Source organism: Mastigoproctus giganteus, chromosome 2, assembly GCF_048544385.1.
Source record: "Mastigoproctus giganteus isolate SK-2022 chromosome 2, ASM4854438v1, whole genome shotgun sequence".
NCBI lineage: Eukaryota > Metazoa > Arthropoda > Arachnida > Uropygi > Thelyphonidae > Mastigoproctus > Mastigoproctus giganteus.
In genome coordinates, this window is record NC_143576.1 from 255263503 (window position 1) to 255287361 (window position 23859).

A 23859-nucleotide genomic window follows, 5' to 3' on the forward strand; every position below is an offset into this window, starting at 1 on the left:
CAGCCTTAAATTTATTTAATCTATCAACTTCCAGAACAACAGATGGAAGTCTTCCAGCAATCAATTATCCGCTGACTAAAGGCAAACTTCCACACATCTATTCTACAACTGTCTTTCGTCAATTTGAATCTATGCCCCCTCAGGTTCTTAAAATGAGCAAGCGGAAGTATCCCATTAGCATTGAGCATGTTCAAACCATTCGAGACCTTATACACCTCAATCAGATCACCTCACAGGTGCCTAGTCTCCATAAAGAAAGTGGTGCTCTTGGTAAAGCACCCCTTTGTTCCTCTCACCAATCTTGTTGCCCTTCTCTGTACTAAATGGAAAAGTCTCTCAGCTGCTGGAAATTCTGATATTTTAACACAGTCAAGTAGCTTGTGGACCTTAGTGCTTAAGTGGTGCAGTTGTATGAAAATAATAACAATAATTGCCACTGATGGCAATAGTAAGGTACAAGAAGAAATATATTAAAAATAAATAGTAAAATAGAGAGAAAAATTTCCCTCCCACATATCAACACAGGATATAACAAATAAACCTGCCTTTCATCATTAATCTTGATATTGAATTGAATGTCTCCTTAATTTAATTTAATTTAATTTAGCATTAGTAGGTAGTGGAAAATAATGCATGAAAGCAAGCTTATAGAATGTCAGCAAAAAAAAAAAAAAGCAGCACTCCCATATCACTTCTCCATCACCTCTAACAGTTTTTCTAGTTCTTTCTTGAATTTATTCGAACTACCCACTTCTGCAACACCAAATGGAAATTTGTTACAGCAGTTACTTACCCATTGAAGACAAATTTCTGCACATCTATCCTGCAACCATCCTTGAATTTATGGTGGCTCATCAAGCATGTAGTGTGAAGCGGAAGGAGTTTATCGGCATTGTGTTTACTCAATCTATTCAGAGCCTTAAACATCTCACTCAGATTTAATTTAATTTAATTTTAACAATTGTTTTCATGCTGTTGGATGTACCAAATAATATTCATTGAACTTGCTTGTAATCTGCTTTACTTATTTCCTTCTGGAATTTAATAAACTGAAATACAATATTTATTTCTTGGATCCTTTATGATAAGTAAAATAAAGAAATAGTAATAATTCATTATTTATAAATTTAGTAAATTAATAGCAAAAAAACAAACTCAATAAACTGCAAGAAGCAGCAACTTTTCTAATAGATGCACTATGCTTGAACAGAATTGTTTTTCAATTCTGCACATCTTCCATATTGTCCATTTATTTCTTGTAGTGTGTTGAGTTTTGCATATATGAAGAAGTTTTTTTATAGATGGGGATACAGACACCATCTAATACTGTCTGGGACTGTAGATTCAGAATATTTATACAGGTTATAAGCAACCCTATAACCATCAGTTCTGTTGCCATTCATATCAGGAGGGCCAGTGGGATTCACCCCTTTTTTTTCTGGTGTTAATGTAATCAAGGAATTGCTTTGCTTTTTTCCTTGTTCTCTTAGCAAAGACTTATAAACTACCTTAGCATACCTAACATCCTGAGTAATTGATTACAGACTAGTTTATATGTAATGTGTTTTCTGTATTCCCTGGCAATTTATAATAATTCCATGCATTTTACCCCCCCCCCTCTCTCTCTCTCTCTCTCTCTCTCTCTCTCTCTCTCTCTCTCTCTCTCTCTCTCTCTCTCTCTCTCTCAGGTCTTTATTTTTGTGTCCTCTAATTTCTAATCACCCATGAATTTTTCTTTTCTGCCACGAGTCTCATCAGTTCAACTATTATCTATTTTTGATATAAACCTTGAACAACATCCCTTTGACGGTATAAAAACTTTACTTGCTTCTGTGTGCTTCAGAACCCGAACACTTTCCATTTGCAGATCCTTTATGTTTACGTAATTATTTGTTGGAATAAATTCCACAACAATTACTAGCATCTCTTAATCTGGTTATCAAAATTGATTCTGATAACCAGATTAAAAATATTGCTTTCTCTTGGTCCCTCTCTGGTGTAGAAAACAGTCATTCAACAAATCAAGAAATCTAAAACTATTTCTTGGCTGAATACCTAAAAGCATGAAGAGTTGGTTTTTGCATGGTTACTGCACAAACATAATTTCTATTACTTAGGTAATGTGAACGCATTGTTTAATTATATCTCATATTGTGAATACCTTCACAATGAAGCCCATGGTATTGCACTGCCTCAAATAAGTAACGTTTTACCTGTGGAGAAGACTAATGTTACTTATTCTCAGCAGATACCACCACCCAGCAGCACCGTTTCAAAGCTTATTGGCTTACTCATCAGTGGGTGGGTAGGCAGGTACTCTGTTGTTGCAATAGTGACAATCCAGTTATGAAATATAACTCCACAATATGAGAGATGCTTGATGGTGTGTGTGGTTTAATCTACAAATATTTCTTGGCTAAATACCCTAGAGCAGTGGTTTTCAACCGAGGTGCCGCAACAACATTCCAGGGGTGCCGTGTAATTTGAATTTAAGTTACTTAAACTTATTTTTTTTTAAAATTTATGTTTATTTCATTATAAAAAGGTGTACAGTATCTTTTTAATTTTGTGGTGATCTATAATTGATTTTTACTGAGTACCTCTATATAAAGAATAAAATTATATACTGTATATATATAATTTGTATTATGAAATGTAATTTTTATAATTATGTTATTGTAATAACTATCATATAACATATATATTTTTTAACACACACGCACACACACGCACGCACGCACACACACACACACACACACACACACACACACACACACACACACACACACACACACACAGAATCGGATCTAACAGGCAGAAAATTGAGTAGGTGTGCCGCAAAACAAAATAAATTACATAGGGGTGCCGTTATTAAAAAAAGGTTGGAAACCACTGCCTTAGAGTATGAAGAGTTGGTTTATGCATGGTTACTGCACATACATGATTTCTACTACCTAGGTAGTATGAATGCATTGTTTAATTATATCTCATATTGCAACAACAGGGTGCCTGCCTGCCCACCCACCCACGATGACTAAGCCAATATTTCGAAACGGTGCTGTCTGGGTGGTGGTATCCACCAAGAATAAGTAACATTAGTCTTCTCCATAAGTGAAGCATTACTTATTCGAGGTAGTGCAATACCATGGCAACTCGTGCAGGTATTCACAATATGAGATATAATTAAATGATGCACAGGAATGGGAAGGGGAGCATTCTCTCCTTCCCATTCCTGTCAGTATAAAGTATAACAGCTACTCTCTAGTGATTCTGGGATTTATCCTCTTTCCACTACCTGCTTGGAATTCATCAAATTTATTTAATATGCTCTTAAGCACTGCATTGTATTAGTGTATGAGAAAATGATTGTATGCCTTTCAAGCAATGCAAGAGTCAATTTCACGTCTACTTTAAATTTTTAGTCTCTATCCTCCGAAACTAATTGTTTTCCAAACCACCTAAATCAGCTTCAATAGCAAACTGAAATATTTTTGCATCTTTTCTATAAGTTTAATCTCTATAAAACGGCTTGTTCTGTTAATAAGTTCAGACCATGCTGAGTCCAATTCTATGTCATGAGACTTGCACAGTCTATCTCTCTCACTTCTCCCCCTTCCTCTCTCCAGGGGTGAAATGATTGACAATGCTATGATTACAAGCTCCATGCCTTGCCTGGGCAAAAAAAAAAATTTTGGACATTTTCAAATTTATTCCTAATTTGTGACTTCTTCACATCACTTTATGACTCGGATGTAAACTATCAGATTGCCTATGTTAATATCATTAGTACCGACATGTTTAACAGTGCCATATTTTGTGCCCCCTAAAGATTTTGTTTAACAGTGACATATTTTGTGCCCCCTGTTTTACTGTTTCACCATCTTTGGCCCCTGGCAGACATACCCTGGCCTTGTCCACCTTTTCTTATTGCACGATATATTCTCCAATTTCCTGACAGTAGAATCACCAAGAATAATTTCCTCCAGCCTCTTCTGCTCTTGATAAACCTGTCATGAACCAGATGCATGAAGTATTTCTCAGTAATTGCCTCCCCCCCATTCATTATTTATTTAGTGTTCATTCAGAATACTGAATGAACATTTTTCGTCAAAAAAGTATTGAAGATTATAACATAGATGCTTGTTCCTTGGTAGAGATTTGCATGTCTACTTTAGAATTAAGAAAGATTCTCTTTTTTTATTATTATCATTGCAATATGTAAATGGCATTTGAATTCTTTTGTGCATGATTATTTTTTAATGTTGTTGTTTTAGGTACGAAGTACAGTTCTGAAAACTATAGCATCTGTTAATTCTGAAGACTTGCCTGTTGTGGTGAAGTTTTTGTTACAAAATGTTAATCAGCAGGAATCATTTGGAGTAAGAACAAGTTTAAAAATTAATATTTACAAGCCAATCTTTGCAATTCTGAAAAATTTATTTGCTTAGCATTTTAACCAGAATTTCATTACTGTATTTATTTATATTGAATATGAAAAGTGAATAAGCAGACAGTAACTATTTGTAATAAAGTGACTTATGGTTAACTTTTTGGCTTTTCAGTGTTTGCCGTGTGTTTGCCTTACTTGTATGTAATAATTATATTACATACAAGTAAGGCAAACCTAATTTCTTAATTAATTGTTAAGAAATTGTTTCCTTAATTGTTTTCTTGATTGATATTCTTAATTGTTTTCTTGATTGATATTCTTAATTGTTTTCTTGATTGATATTCTTAATTGTTTTCTTGATGAAAAGTCGTCTTTTAATATCAATAAAGTAAGGACTATGCTCTGTGCTATAATGTCTTGTGCAATAGAGGGGAACCTCATTAATCATGGTAACCCATCAACCATATTGAATGTTAATGTTGCAATCACATATGTGCATTTACATGTCATTATAATACTGTCCTGCTGTGAATTCTATACTGCTTTGGTGCTATAAAAGACTAACGTGTTCAGTTTGGGCAATATTCATTTCTACACAGGTCTGGCCACATTGTATGGCATGAAGTGCAGTGATCATCGGTAAATGCCATCCTTGATTTAACTCCATAGCCAGGTTGGCAGGAGCAGCAGTGCGTAGCACACGCTTCTTGATTAGACCGGGGTTCAAGCCCGTGACCACCAAATACGGAGGAGTGGTCACGGGCTCGAACCCTGGTCTAATCAAGAAGCGTGTGCTATGCACTGCTGCTCCTGCCCACCTGGTTGAGTGGGAGAAGACAGAGAGTGGTAATAAATGGACACTGCTCATCGTGGACTAATGTTATTAGTGGAGTCCCTCAGGGTGTTGGGTCCATTGTTGTTTTCTGTATTTATAAATGATATTAATGATGGAATATCAAACTTAATGTCCAAGTTTGCAGATGATACAAAGGTTGGCAGGGTTGTTAAGGACACTAATGTCAGTATGCTGCTGCAACAGGATCTAGAAAAGTTGAGCAGATGGGCTGAGAGGTGGCAAATGAAGTTTAACATTGACAAATGTAAAGTACTACATATGGGAAGCAGTAACCCCAGAGTAACGTATCAACTCTGTGGAACTACACTGACAGTGGTAGAGAACGAAAAGGACTTGGGGTAATTGTGCAGGCAGATATGAACTTTTCTGAGCAGTGCAGACAGTCTACAAGAGTAGCTTATGGTGTCTTGCCAATGATATACAGGAATTTTTCTAGCAGGGATAAGGAGGTGATTATTCCCTTGTATAAGGCAATGGTCAGGCCACACCTTGAGTACTGTATACAGGTCTGGAGGCCTCATTTCAAGAAGGATGTAGAGCTGCTGGAACGAATTAGTGAATGGAACAAAGGGTTGCTCTTACAAAGAAATCTTGTTTTGCAAATTACAGTGTCTGGAGACTAGGCACCTGTGAGGTGATCTGATTGAGATGTATAAAGTCTTGAATGGTTTGAGCATGCTCAATGCTGATGGGATTCTTCCTCTTGCTCAGAATAATCACCTGAGAGGGCATAAATTCAAATTGAGGAAAGACAGATAGGATAGATGTGCGGAAGTTTGCCTTTAGCCAGTGGGTAGTTGGTTGGTGGAACAGACTTCCATATTTTGTTGTGGAAGTTGATAGCCTAAATAAGGCTGAGCTGGACAGGTATTTGGAATGAACGGAGGGGTGAAATTGGAGCATTTTTTTTTTTTGGCTGATGCTGCATAAGCTTGCTTTCTTGCATCATATGCCTCTACTAATGCTAATAATCCAAATCGGCTAAGCCCAGTGGGTGTACATTTGCCATGAGAATACATATGAGTCATCGGCTGTTATACTTCTATTTGCAGGTGCCTCCATAGCCAGGTGGGCAGGAGCAGCAGTGCGTAGCACATGCTTCTTGATTAGACCGGGGTTCAAGCCCATGACCACTAAATATGGAGGATGTGGAAAGGTCAGGGAATGACCACCGCATATCCCCAGAGCAATATGGCCTTAGTTGCTAATGCTCCTAACAACCAAATAACAACAACTTCCATTTGCCATTTTCCTCGATGCTATCCTATTTCTTGTTAGATCTTTAGTCCTAGCCAGAGTAAGCCCTCTTTCCTTTAATGCTTGCTTGACACCACCATCATCAAGAATGTTATTCAGAGAGTGCTAGAACTTATAATTCAATGCAGGCTAACTTTTCAAACTGGATTTCTTTGCTGTTCTAGAATGTTCCACTGTTCTAGAGCATTCCAGCTAATGTCAGATCTCTATTAGAAGTCTTCCATTTGTTAATTCATAAGCATTGGCAGGTGTTTTGTGGGACTTTGTACCCTTACTGTTTTACTTCTCTCTTCCTATTTTTCTTGCTTTCTCTACTCTTATTTATTTTATTAGAAATCGGTAAAATAATGAGCACTGAAACCTGCATGGAGCATAATCTGCCTTTAATTACTTAAAAAATTAGATTATTCTCGGATGTTTCATGGTACTTCCTGTACCACTTCTTCAATAAACTCTTTTAATGCTATTCTTATGACACCATCAACTTCACATACCAAGACCTTATGACACAACATACCAAGACCTAGTATATGGTGTTATAAGGACAGCATTACAAGAGTTCACTGAAGAAGTAGTAAGGAAGTACCACAAAACATTTGAGAATAATCTGTAATTCTTTAAGAAATTAAAGGTAGATTTCACTCCATGCAGATTTAAGTGCTCAGTATTTTGCCAATTTTCTGTTCTTGATATACGTGCACACCAGAGTAACCCCAGAGAAACGTACCAACTGTGTGGTACTACACTTAAGGTGGTAGAAAATGAAAAAGACCTGGGAGTAATTGTGCAGGCAGATATGAAGTTTTCTGAGCAATGCAGACAGGCTGCAGGGCAGGTCATGGGGTTTTGTCAATGATATATAGGAATTTTGCTAGCAGGGAAAAGGAGGTGATTGTCCCTCTGTATAAGGCAATGGTCTGGCCACGCCTTGAGTACTGCGTACAGGTCTGGAGGCCTCGTTTTAGGAAGGATGTAGATTTGCTTGAGCATGTACAGAGAAGGGCAACAAGATTGGTGAGGGGAATGAAGGGATCCTTTTACCAAGAGAGGCTTAAGTTCTGCAAATTGCAGTGGTTGGAGACTGGGCACCTGCGCTGTGATTCTGATTGAGGTGTATAAGTCCTTGAATGGGTTGAGCACACTGAATTCTGATGGGATCCTTCCACTTGTTCAGATTACGAACCTAAGGGGGCATAAATTCAAATTAAGAAAAGACAGATGTAGAATAGATGTGCAGAAATTTGCCTTTAGCCAGCGGGTGGTTAATTGCTGGAACAAACTTCCATCTGTCGTTGTGGAAGTTGATAGGTTGAATAAATTTAAGGAGGAACTGGACAGGCATTTGGAGGGAATGGTGTGATTTTTTTTTTTTGGCTGATGCTGCATAAGCTCATACACATGCTTTCTTGCATCACATGCCACTACTACTACTACTACTACTACTACCATTTCAAAAACGGCATCTGTCCTTCATTACTGCATACAGAATTTTCATAAAATGTCAATATTTTTTGTTTTTGAATGAAACTGTTTTTGAGTATTTTGAGAAGGCACAGTACAAGAAAAAGTTAGCATGTAAGTTGGCAGCAGACAGATTCTCTTTATTTTGAGAGAATGAAACCACGATTCTCTAGTGTTTTAGTTCATACAGAAACAATCCACGTTAAATGATGCTTTTTCTATGTTTATAAGATTGTAGGCAGTTTGATATTACTATGGGGCTGCATAAATAAATATGCAGCCCTATAAATAAAATTAAGGGAATACTACAAAATTTGTTAAAAAGCATGCATTGTGTTTATTTTGGGATGAATATTGTCAACCAAGATTAAATTGTGGACTATAAAGTTTACTAGACATCTGTTGATCATTTGAAAAAATGGAGTTGAGAGGTACATTTTATTTGATTGGGCTTTAGGAACAAATTGATATTAGTCACAATCCAGAAGAGTGGTGCATTTTCATAGACATGAAAAGGCACCATTTTTCATAGTTCCATGAAAGTTTTCAGAATGGGAATATGCACCCATTAATTTCTGATGTGTGGGATGACTGCAGGACTTGAGATGGTTGGGATTTTTCTGGGATTTTTCAATGTGGTTTCACTAAGTTCTCTTGCTTTCTTTTCTTCCAGGAGAGAAGGGCAGTAGATCAGCATTATAGGAGAAGAGAATGATTTGCCAGGATTGAGTGGCAGTCTGGCATAGTAGTGTAGTAAACAATCTCTTGTTTTCAAGAAATAGTTCTTGCTTCCACCACTTCATGTGAAACTGGGACTAGTCAGAATATTTAAAGCATTTGATCCTCAAGTAACACCTTAAAGCCTATACTATCTGTGTTTCCAAATGGTGATATGAAAGTGAAATTTGTCTGATGCAAAATTGAAAGGTGACATGTTTATTAGTCCATAAATTAAGCAGTCGATGGCTTCACAAAAACTGGAAAACAAAATGAATGATGCTGAGTGAAATTCTAGGCAGTCATTTTGCCCTATAATGAATGGCTTTATTGGTAACATTAAGAGTGAAAATTGACAAATTGATTGAAAAATGGGATACAGAATGTCAGTCAAGCTCCATTACTTGCACTCTCACTTGAATTTTTTCAGATTAAAAATTTTCAGATCTGTGCAGTGTTAGTGATGAGCATGTGGATAAGTTACTATGGATAATCATCATCATCATCAGCCATTTTCAATCCACTGTAGGATGAAGGTCTCTCCAGCAACTTTCCAGTTCCTTCTGTTTTGTGCAATGGCCATCCATTTACTAACCACAAACTCATGAATTTCAACTATCCATCTCCGCCGTTGTCTTCCAGGTTTTCTTCTAGCTCCTCTTGGGTACCATTCTGTTATTTTCTTAGTCCAGCTGTCATCATGTCTTCGAGCTATGTGTCCAGCCAAGACCATTTTAGTTCTTTAGTTTTGATAAGAATGTCCTTTACTTGAGTTTGCTGCCTAATCCACGTGTTTCTCTTCTTATCTAACAATCTGATTCCCAATATAATTTGTTCCATTCTTTGCTATGTAGTTCTAAGCTTCTCTCTTCCATTCTTTTGTTTAGTGCCCAAGGGGATGTATTACTCCCCTCCATAAGTCATGGTGGGGAGTATACATTGGTTCATTATTTTATGTTTCAGACAAACTGGGATATTGCTCTTCAGTATGTGACTATATTTCCTGAATTCTATCCATCCAAACTTTATTCTTCTCTTGACTTCCAGCCATTTATCATTATTACAGCTAATAACTTGTCCCAGATAAGTATATGACTCCACCTTTTCAATTACTGCTCCTTCAATCATTATATCCCTTTCTATGGCATACTTGTTCATCATTACTTTTGTTTTAGTCTTATTCATCTTTAGTCCAAAATCCCTGCTAACTCTACATAACTGATTAAGATTTTCCTCTAATTCTTTGGGATCATGGCTGATGACACAATATCATCTGCAAATTGTAAATGGTTTAGGTACTCTCCATTCACATTGACTCCTTTCTGTGACCAGTCTAATCTTCTGAAAGCTTCCTCAAGGGCAGCAGTAAACAACTTCGGAGATATTTTGATCCTAGAGGGGCTCACATCTGGTGAGTATGGGCTTGGTACACCCAGGGTCCTGAGCTGGATATCATCTTTCTTCTTTCTCCTCTTTCTTGGTGATTCCCTTCTACTTCTCTCTCTCTCTCTCTCTCTCTCTCTCTCTCTCTCTCTCTCTCTCTCTCTCTCCCTCCCTCCCTCTCTCTCTCTCTCTCTCTCTCTCTCTCTCTCTCTCTCTCTCTCTCTCTCAAGGTAACTCGGAAATTTTTTTTTAGCTGGTGCAGCATAAGCCTCAGGCTTCCCTGCACTATATATCTAGTAATAATAATAATATTGTGTCTCCTTTTCAAACTCCTTTCTCGATTTTAAATTTGCTACTGTCTTTGTCTAGTCTAATAAAGGAGGTAGCATTGTCATATATTTTCTTCAAAATCATAATATATGGGGTATCTATGCCTTGTCTTTCCAGTGCCCAAAACATTGCCTTATGCTGTATTGTGTCAAATGCCTTTCATAATCCACAAATGCCAGGCATAACGGTGTTTTATAATTATTTGCTTTCTCCATTAGCTGTGATATTATGTGAAAGTGATCCATAGTTGAGAATCCTGTCCTAAAGCCAGCTTGCTCTTTCGGTTGATCCTCATCAAGTATTCTTTCTAATCTGTTAGTAATGACCCTTGTGAACAACTTGTAGATGTAGGATAAGAAGCTAATTGGTCTATAATTTCCAATTTCTGATTTATCTCCTTTCTTATGCAGCAAAACTATGATTGCATTATTCCACTCCTTAGGCATCACACCTTTTGTAATGCATTTTGTGAAGAGTCTTGCCAGTTTTTGTGTCATGTCTCTTCCTCCCAATTTTAACAACTCTACAGTAACTTCATCTTCCTCGGGCTTTCTGATTCTTCATTTTCTTCAATGCATGTTCTACTTCATCAGGAAGAATATTGGGTATGTCGTATGTGTTGCTACTTTGCAATCCATCTTCCCTAATGCTGGCATCATTCCCCTGCTCCTTGTATAATTCTCTATAGTAGTCTTCTGCTATTTGAATTATGCCTTCTCTGCTGTTTATAAGTACACCATCGCTATTCTTCAGTTTCAGTATCATTTGTCTTTCTGTATTACTGCTCATGGCTGCTGATTTAAATCCTTTGTTTTCCCTTAATGCTTGTTCTACTTTTCTTGTGTTAAATCTTCTTATGTCCTCTCTGAGTGGTGCCTCCGTAGCCAGGTGGGCAGGAGCGGCAGTGCGTAGCACACGCTTCTTGATTAGACTGGGGTTCGAGTCCGTGACCACCAAATACTGAGGATGCAGAAAGGTCAGAGAATGACCACCGCATATCCCCGGAGCAATATGGCCTTAGTTGCTAATGCTCCTAAAAACAAAAAACCAAACCAGACCTCTCTGAGTCTCTTTCTAATGGCTTTGCATAACTCAGTATACTCAATTTTATCCTTGTCAGTGTTTATCTTGCTCTTCATTTGTCACCTTCAGTTCATCATGACAAGTGTTTCTTGACTAATTTTCCTTCTTTGGATTTCTTTTTGCTTATAGGTTTCTTGGGCTTTATCACTTTCAGAAAGTTGTAATATTCCTTGTCGATATCTTGTTCCTGGGCAGTCTTCAGAAGCTCAAACGTGTTCTTAAGTTCCAGTACATAATGCTTTTTCTTCTCTTCTGCTATCTCAAAGACCTTTGTATTATTTACTTGAGTCAGTTTTTTTCCTTTCTTTTCTTACATCTATATCAAGTGTGCATCTTACTATTCTGTGATCACTTCCAACATTTTTCTTGTTCAGGATGGTAACATCATTCACGATATATCTTCTGTTAGTGAAGATGAAATCGATTTCACTAGTTGTTAATCCATTTGGACTGTTCCATGTCCACTTCCTGTTCACCTTTTTCTTGAAAAAAGTGTTCATTATTGAGAATCCTCGAGATTCTACAAATTCCACAATTCCTCTTTCATTTCATTCCAAAATTTCCTATAGTTCCCCTTTCTGCACTGTTTTGTCTTTTTCCAACCTTAGCATTGAAGTCCCCCATGATGATAGTGTAGTGGGTTTTCTGCTCATCTAGAAGACTCTCAATTTCAGTATACATTTCTTCAACCTCTTCATCATCATGGCTTGATGTTGGTGCATAAATCATTATAACCTTCAACTTGTACCTCTTAGAAATCCTGAGTATTAGTCTTGACACTCTTGGTCTATGGATAAAGGGGATGGTTAAGTAATCTCTAGATAGCTTTGCTCTTTATGGGCTAATGTTATGAGAGGAGCATCACAAGACTTGGTATATGGCCTTTACTGTTTTTAATGTTTATTAATATTTGTGTAGGTATTTCAAGTTTAACTTCAAAAGTTTGCTAATAATAGAGAGGTTGGCAAGGCATTTAATGATGTTAATCATAGTATGTTACTTAAAGAAGATCTAGATAAAATAGGAAAATGGGCTGAAAATGGCAGTTGAGATTTGACATGATTAGTTAGTCACTAATTAACTAATTAAATTAGTAACTAAAAATAGATTCACATCTCCATTTGAAGGTACAGCCTACAACACACACACACACACACACACACACACACACACACACACACACACACACACACACACACACACACACACTCACACACTTCACCACTGCTCAGTTTTGCCAAAAGATTGGAGACCACAGCTTTAACTTGCATAATGTTTTGCAGTTTGTTGTTTCTTATGTTTCATCTTATTAAAAATAAAAGACCCTGCCCACCCTTGTATCATTAGCAAACTTAGACATCAAACTTAAAATTGATAAAGCAATTAATTTAATTGTCAAGTATAAACATGATTTTATTGTATTCTTTTCTTTTTCTTTTTTTTTGTTTCTGGCTAATTTTTTTGCTTTTTTTTTGTCCCTATTTATTTGTTATTTGTGTTATTTTATAAATTGTTTAGTTTCAGTATGAAACATAATTTTGAGTTAGGTTATGGTGTAAGGTAAAAGATTTAAAATGAAACTGTTCAGTTCTGCCTGATTTTAATGAAATTCAAATCTAATATGCAGATGAATATTCCCTTTTTTTTTTTTTTAAATACAGATTGTCACTGAACTTCGAAACAACCTAGATTTTCCTGCTACTTTGCTTCCATCATCATCATCTACTCCTGTTCAGACTTCTCTTAGGTACAAATTTTTATTTTTTTTTATCTTCAGGATTAAATTTTTTAAAGCTTAGACAATATATTTAATTGATATTTCCCTTACTTGCGCAGTCCTCAAAGAAGTTACCATATTGAAATTCCCTGGATATCCAGGTTATTCCTTCTTTACCACAGCTTCAACTGCTATTTTTTCAGTAATGATCACAGAACATTTTTAAAGCATCAATAAGATGCACAATAGCTGAGAAACAAACTTCACTATGCCATCTGTATAGATGTGCTGCATAAATTATTTTTACTGTACTAACGGTTTGCAGAATTTTAGTCTAATGCTGAATAGCAATGATAAATGCTTTTTTCGTTGGCTAAAAAGAATTGTTTTCAAATTGCAAAACTGCTGATATTTTATGAGTGCATATCTGTTTACAGTGTGGGACTCACTGAGTGCATTGACTTGTTTGTGACAGATATTTGAAGCATTCTTTATATTTTTGTACTATATATTGTTTACATTTTCATCTGTTAACTTGATTTGATTCTGAAATTTCTTTAGTGTCACCAAAGAAACATTTATTGACAGATGAAGATTCTTCTAGAGACTTGCTTACATCTTGATTTCTAATGAAGATTTATAATGGACATGTTGGTGTATTTTTTATATAAAAAGAAGAAAGAAAGTAATTTAAGATATCTATTAGCATTAGCATTAGTAGAGGCATATGATGCAAGAAAGCAAGCTTATGCAGCATCAGCCAAAAAAAACCAAAAAAACCCCCTTCCACTTCACCCCTCCATTCGTTCGAAATACCTGTCCAGCTGAGCCTTAAATTTATTTAGGCTATCAACTTCCACAACAAGGGATGGAAGTCTGTTCCACCAACCAACTACCTGCTGGCTAAAGGCAAATTTCCGCACATCTATCCTACATCTGTCTTTCCTCAATTTGAATTTATGCCCTCTCAGGTGATTATTCTGAGCAAGAGGCAGTATCCCATCAGGATTGAGCATGCTCAAACCATTCAAGGCTTTGTACACCTCTATCAGATCACCTCGCCGGTGCCTAGTCTCCAGACACTGTAATTTGCAAAACTTAAGCCTTTCTTCGTAAGAGCAACCCTTCGTTCCGTTCACTAACCTTGTTGCCCTTCTCTGTACTCATTCCAGCAGCTCTACATCCTTCTTGAAATGAGGCCTCCAGACCTGTATACAGTACTCATGGTGCGGCCTGACCATTGCCTTATACAAGGGAATAATCACCTCCCTATCCCTGCTAGAAAAATTCCTGTATATCATTGATAAGACACCATGAGCTACTCTTGCAGCCCGTCTGCACTGCTCAGAAAACTTCATATCTGCCTGCACAATTACCCCCAGGTCCATTTCATTCTCTACCACTGTCAGTGTAGTACGAAAGAGTTGATACGTTGCTCTGGGGTTGCTGTTTCCCATATGTAGTACTTTACATTTGTCAATGTTAAACTTCATTTGCCACCTCTCAGCCCATCTGCTCAACCTTTCCAGATCCTGTTCCAGCAGCATAGCGTCAGTAGCGTCCTTAACAACCCTGCCAACCTTTGTATCGTCTGCAAACTTATCAAAAGCAGCCTGAGTGCGAAAAGAGCTTTTGCAGAGTCTGAAATTATGTTTGCCACCACAGAATCTGTGTGGTTTCAGTTAGTTGAGAGCAAAGGTATAATGAGAGTGGGAGTAATCTATGGACCAGAGGATTGTAAATAGTATGAAGACAGTCTCTAGATACAGATGGAATGGGCAAGCAAGCACAATTGGCTTATTATGGGTGACTTCAGTTTGCCCCATATTGATTGGAATAAATGGAAGGGAAACTAACCTTGAGGAAAAAAAAATTTTTTAAGTTAACAAGATGATTGTTATTTGTACCAGCATGTTAGAGAAAATACTAGGGATGAAAATAGCATTAGCATTAGTAGAGGCATATGATGCAAGAAAGCAAGCTTATGCAGCATCAGCCAAAAAAAAACAAACAAAAAAACCACTCCCATTTCACCCCTCCGTTTGTTCGAAATACCTGTCCAGCTGAGCCTTAAATTTATTTAGGCTATCAACTTCCACAACAAAGGATGGAAGTCTGTTCCACCAACTAACCACCTGCTGGCTAAAGGCAAACTTCTGCACATCTATCCTACATCTGTCTTTCCTCAATTTGAATTTATGCCCTCTCAAATGATTATTCTGAGCAAGAGGCAGTATCCCATCAGCATTGAGCATGCTCAAACCATTCAAAGCTTTGTACACCTCTATCAGATCACCTCGCCGGTGCCTAGTCTCCAGACACTGTAATTTGCAAAATTTAAGCCTTTCCTCATAAGAGCAACCCTTTGTTCCATTCACTAATCTTGTTGTCCTTCTCTGTACTCGTTCCAACAGCTCTACATCCTTCTTAAAATGAGGCCTCCAGACCTGTATATAGTACTCAAGGTGTGGCCTGACAATTGCCTTATATAAGGGGTAATCACCTCCTTATCCCTGCTAGAAAAATTCCTTTATATCATTGACAAGACACTATGAGCTACTCTTGCAGACCGTCTGCATTGCTCAGAAAACTTCATATCTGCCTGCACAATTACTCCCAGGTCCTTTTCGTTCTCTACCACTGTCAGTGTAGTACCACAGAGTTCATACGTCACTGGGGTTGCTGCTTCCCATATGTAGTACTTTACATTTGTCAATGTTAAACTTCATTTGCCACCTCTCAGCCCATCTGCTTAACCTTTCTAGATCCCTTTGCAGCAGCATAGCATCAGTAGTGTCATCATAGCATCATCCTTAACAACCCTGCAACCTCCGTATCGTCAGCAAACTTGGACATTAAGCTTGATATATCATTTATAAATACAGAAAACAATCATCAATATCATTTATAAATACAGAAAACAACAATGGACCCAATACTGAACCCTGAGGGACTCCACTAATAACATTAGTCCACGGTGAGCAGTGTCCATTGATTACCACTCTCTGTCTTCTTCCACTCAACCATCCCTTGATCCATAGCAGCAATTTGCCTCCAATGCCACAATGCTCCAATTTGTGCAGCAGTATTCCATGTGCAACAGTATGATATCAAAGTTATTCCCTGCATCCAGTTCCTTTGTGACCACATCATAGTATCCAATCAAATTGGTCAGGCAAGACTTTCAGTTAACAAAACCATGCTGTGTCCAAGCTATAAGTGAAGTCTTTTCTAGATGATCCTGCAGTGCTTCTTTAATCAGTGCCTCCATTAATTTTCCTGGAACAGGAGTTAAACTAACAGGTCTATAATTACTTCTGTTGCCCTTTGATCCTCCTTTGTGAATTGGGGTCACATTTATACATCTCCAGTCCATGGGGTACCTTCCCTGAGTTTAAAGAAGCTTTCATAATTATGGCTAAGGTTTGCTTACTTCCTTTGCTGCCTTCTTTAATATAACTGGATAGATCCCGTCCACCCCGGGTGCATTTTTTATGGTTATCTTCAACAATTTCTTCTCCACTTTCCTCTCACTTATTACAAAATCATCCAGCTCACTGCCAGAGTTTAACTCACCTCTGGCATTCCCCTCGCTTCATAACTCCTCATGGGTCTGAATGTAGATGCAAAATACTCATTTAGTTTGTTAACCACCTGAGCAGGATCATCAACAGTTGAATCATCAATATCCAGTGGACCAATCTGATTCATCCCTTTCCTTCTAGAATTTACATAGGTAAAGAACTCTTTGTTGTGTTTCTTTGCATCTTTTGCCAAGGATTTCTCATAATCTGCCTTTGCCTACCTAATCTCCTTTGTGACTTGGTTACAGACCAGTTTATGTCTATCATAGGCTTCCATATCACCCATTAATTTATATGTATCTCATGCATATTTCTTCTCTGCCACATGTCTCATTAGTTCATCTGACATCCATTTAAGCCTAAACTTTGAACAATATTTCTTAGGTGGTATATAGAGCCTAGTAGCTTCCAAGATAAATTCTTTGAATGCTTCCCATTTTGAATTTGCTGTTGGTAACATCATCAGTTGGTCACACCTTCCGGATTTTATATACTGTCTCAGACCACCGTATTCACCTTTACCAAAGCAAAAACCCTTCCCTTTACTCCTGATGGTAGTTACCTCTTTGAGTAAATCCCACTTCAGCACACTGTGATCACTGCCACCTAGTGGTTCCTTTATCTCCAGATTCTTAATGCATGAAGAATCACTACTGATAAGATCAAGAGTATTACTGCCTCTAGTTGCCTTCCGAACATTCTGATGTAGAAAACAATCATCCAATAAATCCACAATGCAGACAGGCTGGGGTCATGGGGTTTTGTAAATGATATACAGGGTGTTTCAGTTAAACGTTTCAGAACTTCTAAGAGGGGTAGGGTACATCCTGACAACTCGAAATCATATAGCAATGTGGGGTCGGAAATGCTTTCCTGAAGCGGTGTTGTACACAGAAGCACCATAAAGAAAAGAGACCGTAAGTGAGAAATCGTTTTAATAATACATGAAAAGAAGCAAAAGGTACATGGATTAAAGTAAGTGTTCGAAGTTTCTTCCACGGGCTACAATGCACGCCTCACATCTCCGACGCATGGACATCCGAACATTCTGGAATACTCCAGGCGAATTTCGAATTTCTTCGGCAGCTACTGCAATTCTTGCAACCAGCTCCTCAGCATTGTCAACAGGGGTGTCATAAACTAGCGATTTCATATGACCCCAGAAATAAAAATCAAGACATGATAGGTCGGGTGACTGAGCAGGCCAACGCACGGGACCACCACGTCCGATCCACTGTTGACCAAATGTGATATCTAGGTAGTTACGAACATCTCCGCTATAATGGGCAGGGGCTCCATCGTGTTGGAACCACATTGTCTGTTGCGTCGATGCAGAAATCTGTTCATCTCTCAAAAGTTGTGGCAATACTTGCTGCAGCAAGATCAAGTAGATAGGTCCGGTTAGACGACACGGTAACAGGTAAGGTCCGATGAGGTGATCTCCCATAATACCGGCCCATACATTGACCGAAAATCGAATCTGTTCTGCACGACGTCGTATTGCATGTGGGTTCTCGACCGCCCAGATATGGTCGTTATGCGTGTTGAAAATTCCTTCCCTTGTGAAGGATGCCTCATCGGAAAACAACACTTCAGCAGGAAAAAGGGGATTTGTAGCACATTTTCCAAGGTACCACTGTGCGAAAGCAATACGAGGTGCATAATCCTCCGGTTGCTGTGTCTGGACACGCTGCACGTGAAACGGATGCATGTCTTGTTCTCGGAGAATCCTCCAGACACTGCAATGGGAAACCCCGACTGCGTTTGCTAGACTTCGTGTACTCGTTCTTGGATTCCCCTGTACATGCTGCAGCACATTCTGTTCGACGGCTGGAGTCCGTGCTGTTCTTACCCTGTCCCTGTCAGCTCTTTCAAATGAACCTCTCTCAGCTAACCTCTGGTGCAGTCTTGCAAAGAAATTATGACTGGGAATACGCCTCGTCGGATATCGTTCCGCGTACAAACGCTGTGCGGCTGGCCCACTACAATTTGCAGCCCCGTACGCCAAATGCATATCGGCTAACTCTGCGTTCGTGTAATCATCCATCCTACTAACTTGGCGTTCTTGTTCAAGAAATTCGAAATTCGCCTGGAGTATTCCAGAATGTTCGGATGTCCATGCGTCGGAGATGTGAGGCGTGCATTGTAGCCCGTGGAAGAAACTTCGAACACTTACTTTAATCCATGTACCTTTTGCTTCTTTTCATGTATTATTAAAACGATTTCTCACTTACGGTCTCTTTTCTTTATGGTGCTTCTGTGTACAACACCGCTTCAGGAAAGCATTTCCGACCCCACATTGCTATATGATTTCGAGTTGTCAGGATGTACCCTACCCCTCTTAGAAGTTCTGAAACGTTTAACTGAAACACCCTGTATAGGAATTTTGCTGGCAGGGAAAAGGTGGTGATTATCCCTCTGTATAAGGCAATGGTCAGGCCATGCCCTGAGTACTGCATACAGGTCTGGAGGCCTCATTTTAGGAAGGATGTAGATTTACTTGAGTGTGTACAGAGAAGAGCAACAAGATTGGTGAGGGGAATGAAGGGATCCTCTTACCAAGAGAGGCTTAAGTTCTGCAAATTGCGGTGGCTGGAGACTAGGCACCTGCACGGTGATCTGATTGAGGTATATAAGGCCTTGAATGGGTTGAGCACGCTGAATTCTGATGGGATCCTTCCACTTGTTCAGATTACGAACCTAAGGGGGCATAAATTCAAATTAAGAAAAGACAGATGTAGAATAGATGTGCGGAAATTTGCCTTTAGCCAGTGGGTGGTTAATTGCTGGAACAAACTTCCATCTGTCGTTGTGGAAGTTGATAGGTTGAATAAATTTAAGGAGGAACTGGACAGGCATTTGGAGGGAATGGTGTGATATTTTTTTTTTTTTTTTTTTTTTGGCTGATGCTGCATAATCTCGTACACATGCTTTCTTGCATCACATGCCACTACTACTACTACTACTACTACAAAAGCCTTGCTAGTGTGTGTGTGTGACCAACCCACAAATTCCAGTCAATATCTGGGAAATTAAAATCCCTCATTATAAGACTCTCTGATTTACTGGCCCACTCTATTTCCATGTACAATTCCTTATTATCCTTATTAGCGTCATTAGGCCTATAACACACTCCTACTCTCAATTTTGATCTCCCAATGCTCATTTTACACCAAACTAACTCGACACTGCACTGTCCAGCGATGTCGACTGGCTTCACTTCCTTGGATTTTGTGTTTCTTAACTAATAGTATAACCCCTCTTCCCTTCCTATCTTGTCTATCCTTCCTGTACACATTGTACTCCCCAAATTTCAGTTCTACCTTCCTTATATCTGTGTGACACCACATCTCTGATATCCCAACAATATCTGCTTTTGATGTTTAGAGCAATACCTCAAATTCATCAAATTTATTTACCAAACTCCTAGCATTGGTGTACATGCAAGTATACCCGCACCTGTTCCTATCAACTCTGTGGTACTACACTGACAGTGGTAGAGAATGAAAAGGACCTGGGGGGGTAATTGTGCAGGCAGATATGAAGTTCTTTGAGCAGTGCAGATGGGCTGCAAGAGTAGCTCATGGTGTTTTATCAATGATATACAGGAATTTTTCTAGCAGGGATAGAGAGGTGATTATTCCCTTGTATAAGGCAATGGTCAGGCCACACCTTGAGTACTGTATACAGGTCTGGAGGCCTCATTTCAAGAAGGATGTAGAGCTGCTGGAACGAGTACAGAGAAGGGCAACAAGGTTAGTGAACGGAACGAAGGGTCGCTCTTACGAAGAAAGGCTTAAGTTTTGCAAATTACAGTGTCTGGAGACTAGGCACCGGCGAGGTGATCTGATAGAGGTGTACAAAGCTTTGAATGGTTTGAGCATGCTCAATGCTGATGGGATACTGCCTCTTGCTCAGAATAATAACCTGAGAGGGCATAAATTCAAATTGAGGAAAGACAGATGTATGATAGATGTGCGGAAATTTGCCTTTAGCCAGCGGGTAGTTGGTTGGTGGAACAGACTTCCATCCCTTGTTGTGGAAGTTGATAACCTAAATAAATTTAAGGCTCAGCTGGACAGGTATTTCGAATGAAAAGAGGGGTGAAGTGGAAGGTTTTTTTTTTTTTTTTTGGCTGATGCTACATAAGCTTGCTTTCTTGCGTCATATGCCTCTACTAATGCTAATGCTAAAAAGCAAATCAGATCAGACTCTCATACACTGGGTGTGGAATGGCTTTATATAACCCAACTGATGGTTGCAGATGAATTGAACAGGTACTTTGCATCTGTTTTTACAGAAGAAAGACCCTTTGCTGAGAAGGGGCTGTGTGAGTGAGGCTGTCTCATATAGATTACAGATAACTCTTTATTAGAAAAACCTTTGAGCATCAAGGCAACTAAGGCTCCCTGAGTTGATGGCATGTATCCAGTAATTTTGAGGGAGGCTGCCAGGGAGTATATTCAACCATTGAAGTTAATTATGAGGGTACCTTTGGACTCAGAAGAGATTCCTTTTGATTGGAGAAGGCCAACATATCACCATATTGCAAGAGTGAAGTCTGTAACTACAGACCAGTTAGTTTGACTTCAGTGGTAGGAAAAATCTTTGAGACAATGATTAAGAGTACAATCTAGTCATATTTAGATAGAAATGGCATTCTGAAGAACATGCAACATGTTTTTGTTAAAGGAAAATTATGTTAACTAACCTAGTAAGCTATTTTGACATAGTTACTTATGAGCTGGACGTAGGAAACAATTTCATCATAGTTTATTTGGATTTTAGCAAAGCATTTGACCCAGTCCCTCATGAGAGGTTACTGTATAAGCTGGAACATGTTGGTATTACTGAAAAAATTCTAAGATGGATTGCTCGGTGGCTGCAGGGAAGAAGGCAGAGGGTTGTGATTAATGGATATTCTTTAGATTGGTGTAAAGTCAGAAGTGGGGTTCCCCAAGGATCAGTTCTTGGACTGCTGTTGGTGGTTGATAGTCAAGAAGTAGTGTTGATTTCTGTGTGGAAGGCTGCGTCAAACAGGAAAGTGGAATGTAGCATACTGTCATCAACAAATCTGTAGATAGGATTTCTAATGAATTAGAAAAGATCAATAATATATAGGAAGGGAAAAAAATAGGAAAAAGACAGTAATCTTGGAGCACTCTAGAATTAATTGAAAAGTTACAAAACATTTGCCATTACATGGAGTGAGTAGTCAGTAAGATAGGCAAAAGGCAATAATCTTGGTGCACTCTAGCATTAATTGAAAAGTTAGAAAACATTTGCCATTACTGGCTAATCAGTTGCAAAAATTGGAAGGTAGAGCATAGGGTGGAAGCCTTCAAGAGTTTTTTTTTCTGCTTATCAAAGCTCTAGAAATGTTCAGAGCAACTGCTTAAGTTTTTGTAAATATTTCCATGGAATCTGTCCACATACAGTTAACATATGGCCATCCATATTGGTGATGTTTAATCAGATGAATGAGATCTGAGGATTTAATTAATAAGTATAGGGTAACGTTGAAAAAAAAGTCATGAGTTAGCATTAAATTTGAAAGTGTCTGCAATTCTGCCCAGACATGATAGCAAGGGATGGTACAGGATGAGAGCCTTTTCAGTCATTTTGGCCCTTTAGAGACTGTGCAAGGCTCATGGAGTAGAATTTTGTCTTTGCACAGACCAAGAGAAAATTCTCATGGTCTGTGTTTGTTAACAGAAGAGACTTTTTACAGGGATGGGATACGTAGGGTAGATGTGCAAAAAATTTGCTTTCAGCTGGAGAGTAATTGATTGTTGGGACAAACTACCATTTGGTGTTGTGGATATGGGTAGTTGGAATAAATGTAAAGAAATATTAGACATTATTAGAGGGAATGGACAGATAAGGTGGGTATGTTGTGTGTTTTATTTATATTTTGGATGATGTTATATAAGCTTGCTTCCTTGCATTATTTGCCACTACTCCTGCTGCTACTATTAATAATAAGATATTGTAAGAGGGTTGGTAGTTTGTAAAAGTTTAGGTAAATGCAAATAAAGGATAATTGGTAGGAAGGTATATCCCCTCCACTACCAGGAATTTAGCTGCAGAGGTCTTTCAAGTGAAAACTGCAAAAGTAGCATAAAATGTATATTATTCAAAAACTAATGATAACCTTATGTCAGATTATTGACTGGGACAATAATCTGACATGGCTGGCATTATTTGGAAACAATTTTCAAGATGGTGGCACCCTTGCAGTCTTGCACCAAGGTAGAGATGAAATTATCACAGAATGTTAGCTCAGTATGGTGAAGCACGCAGGAGTCAGCAGCAAGTCTGAGTGGGTGAATAAGTTTAAGAATGGTATTGAAAGTGTTGAGGATTCTCCCCAACCATTTTTGGTGTCATGACACGATGTACATACACATTGTGTCATGACACTAGAAATAGTGGCAGTGAAAGAACTCATGCAAGGAAACAATCTACATTACTGCTGATGAAATTGTCATGCCATGCAAGAGTAGTGTTTGTTCAGCACATACGGTCATTAGTGCATGCTTCTTGAAAGTTGCACTTTCACAAAGTGTGCACTCAATGGATTCCTTGGCATTTTACAATAGAACTAAATGAACAGTGACAACTTAATGTGTGTTCTATGCTTCTTGGATAGAATGGGGATGGAGGAAACATTTTCTTAGAACAAATAGTGACTGAAGATGAATCCTGGGTGCACTACTACATATCAGAAAGCAAACGTTCACATTCAGAATGGTACTATATATATTTATCTTACCAAAGAAAGTATTCAAGAGTATGCAAGAGCAGCTTTGACATGAACCACAAAGCTTCTCAAGGAATCCAGGCATTAGTGCAGCATTTGAAGAAATGTGTCGAGATTCAACTTTTATTTAACTTTTGTGGCTTTCATTTGATTGGCTTTTGTATATATATATGAGTGCAAACATATATTACATTTTTCTAAATATCCTTCTCAACCTTTTTACCTGACAGTACTCCTAAATTATAGACTTAACTCTCACAACGTATTCAAAACAATAAGTCATACCTAATTATCTATGCATTATTTTTCCTTAATGGT

General features: G+C 38.3%; 1 protein-coding gene across 1 annotated transcript in view; it reads left to right on the forward strand.

The window, feature by feature from the left end:
• Positions 1-23859, forward strand: part of LOC150090396 (Fanconi anemia group D2 protein-like) — a 204939-nt gene that overhangs the window by 85173 nt on the left and 95907 nt on the right. Inside the window, exons 11-12 of the mRNA XM_090390299.1 lie at positions 4275-4379; positions 13139-13224. Of these exons, the coding sequence (XP_090246425.1) occupies positions 4275-4379; positions 13139-13224 (191 nt within the window). The remainder of the gene's footprint in view (positions 1-4274; positions 4380-13138; positions 13225-23859) is intronic.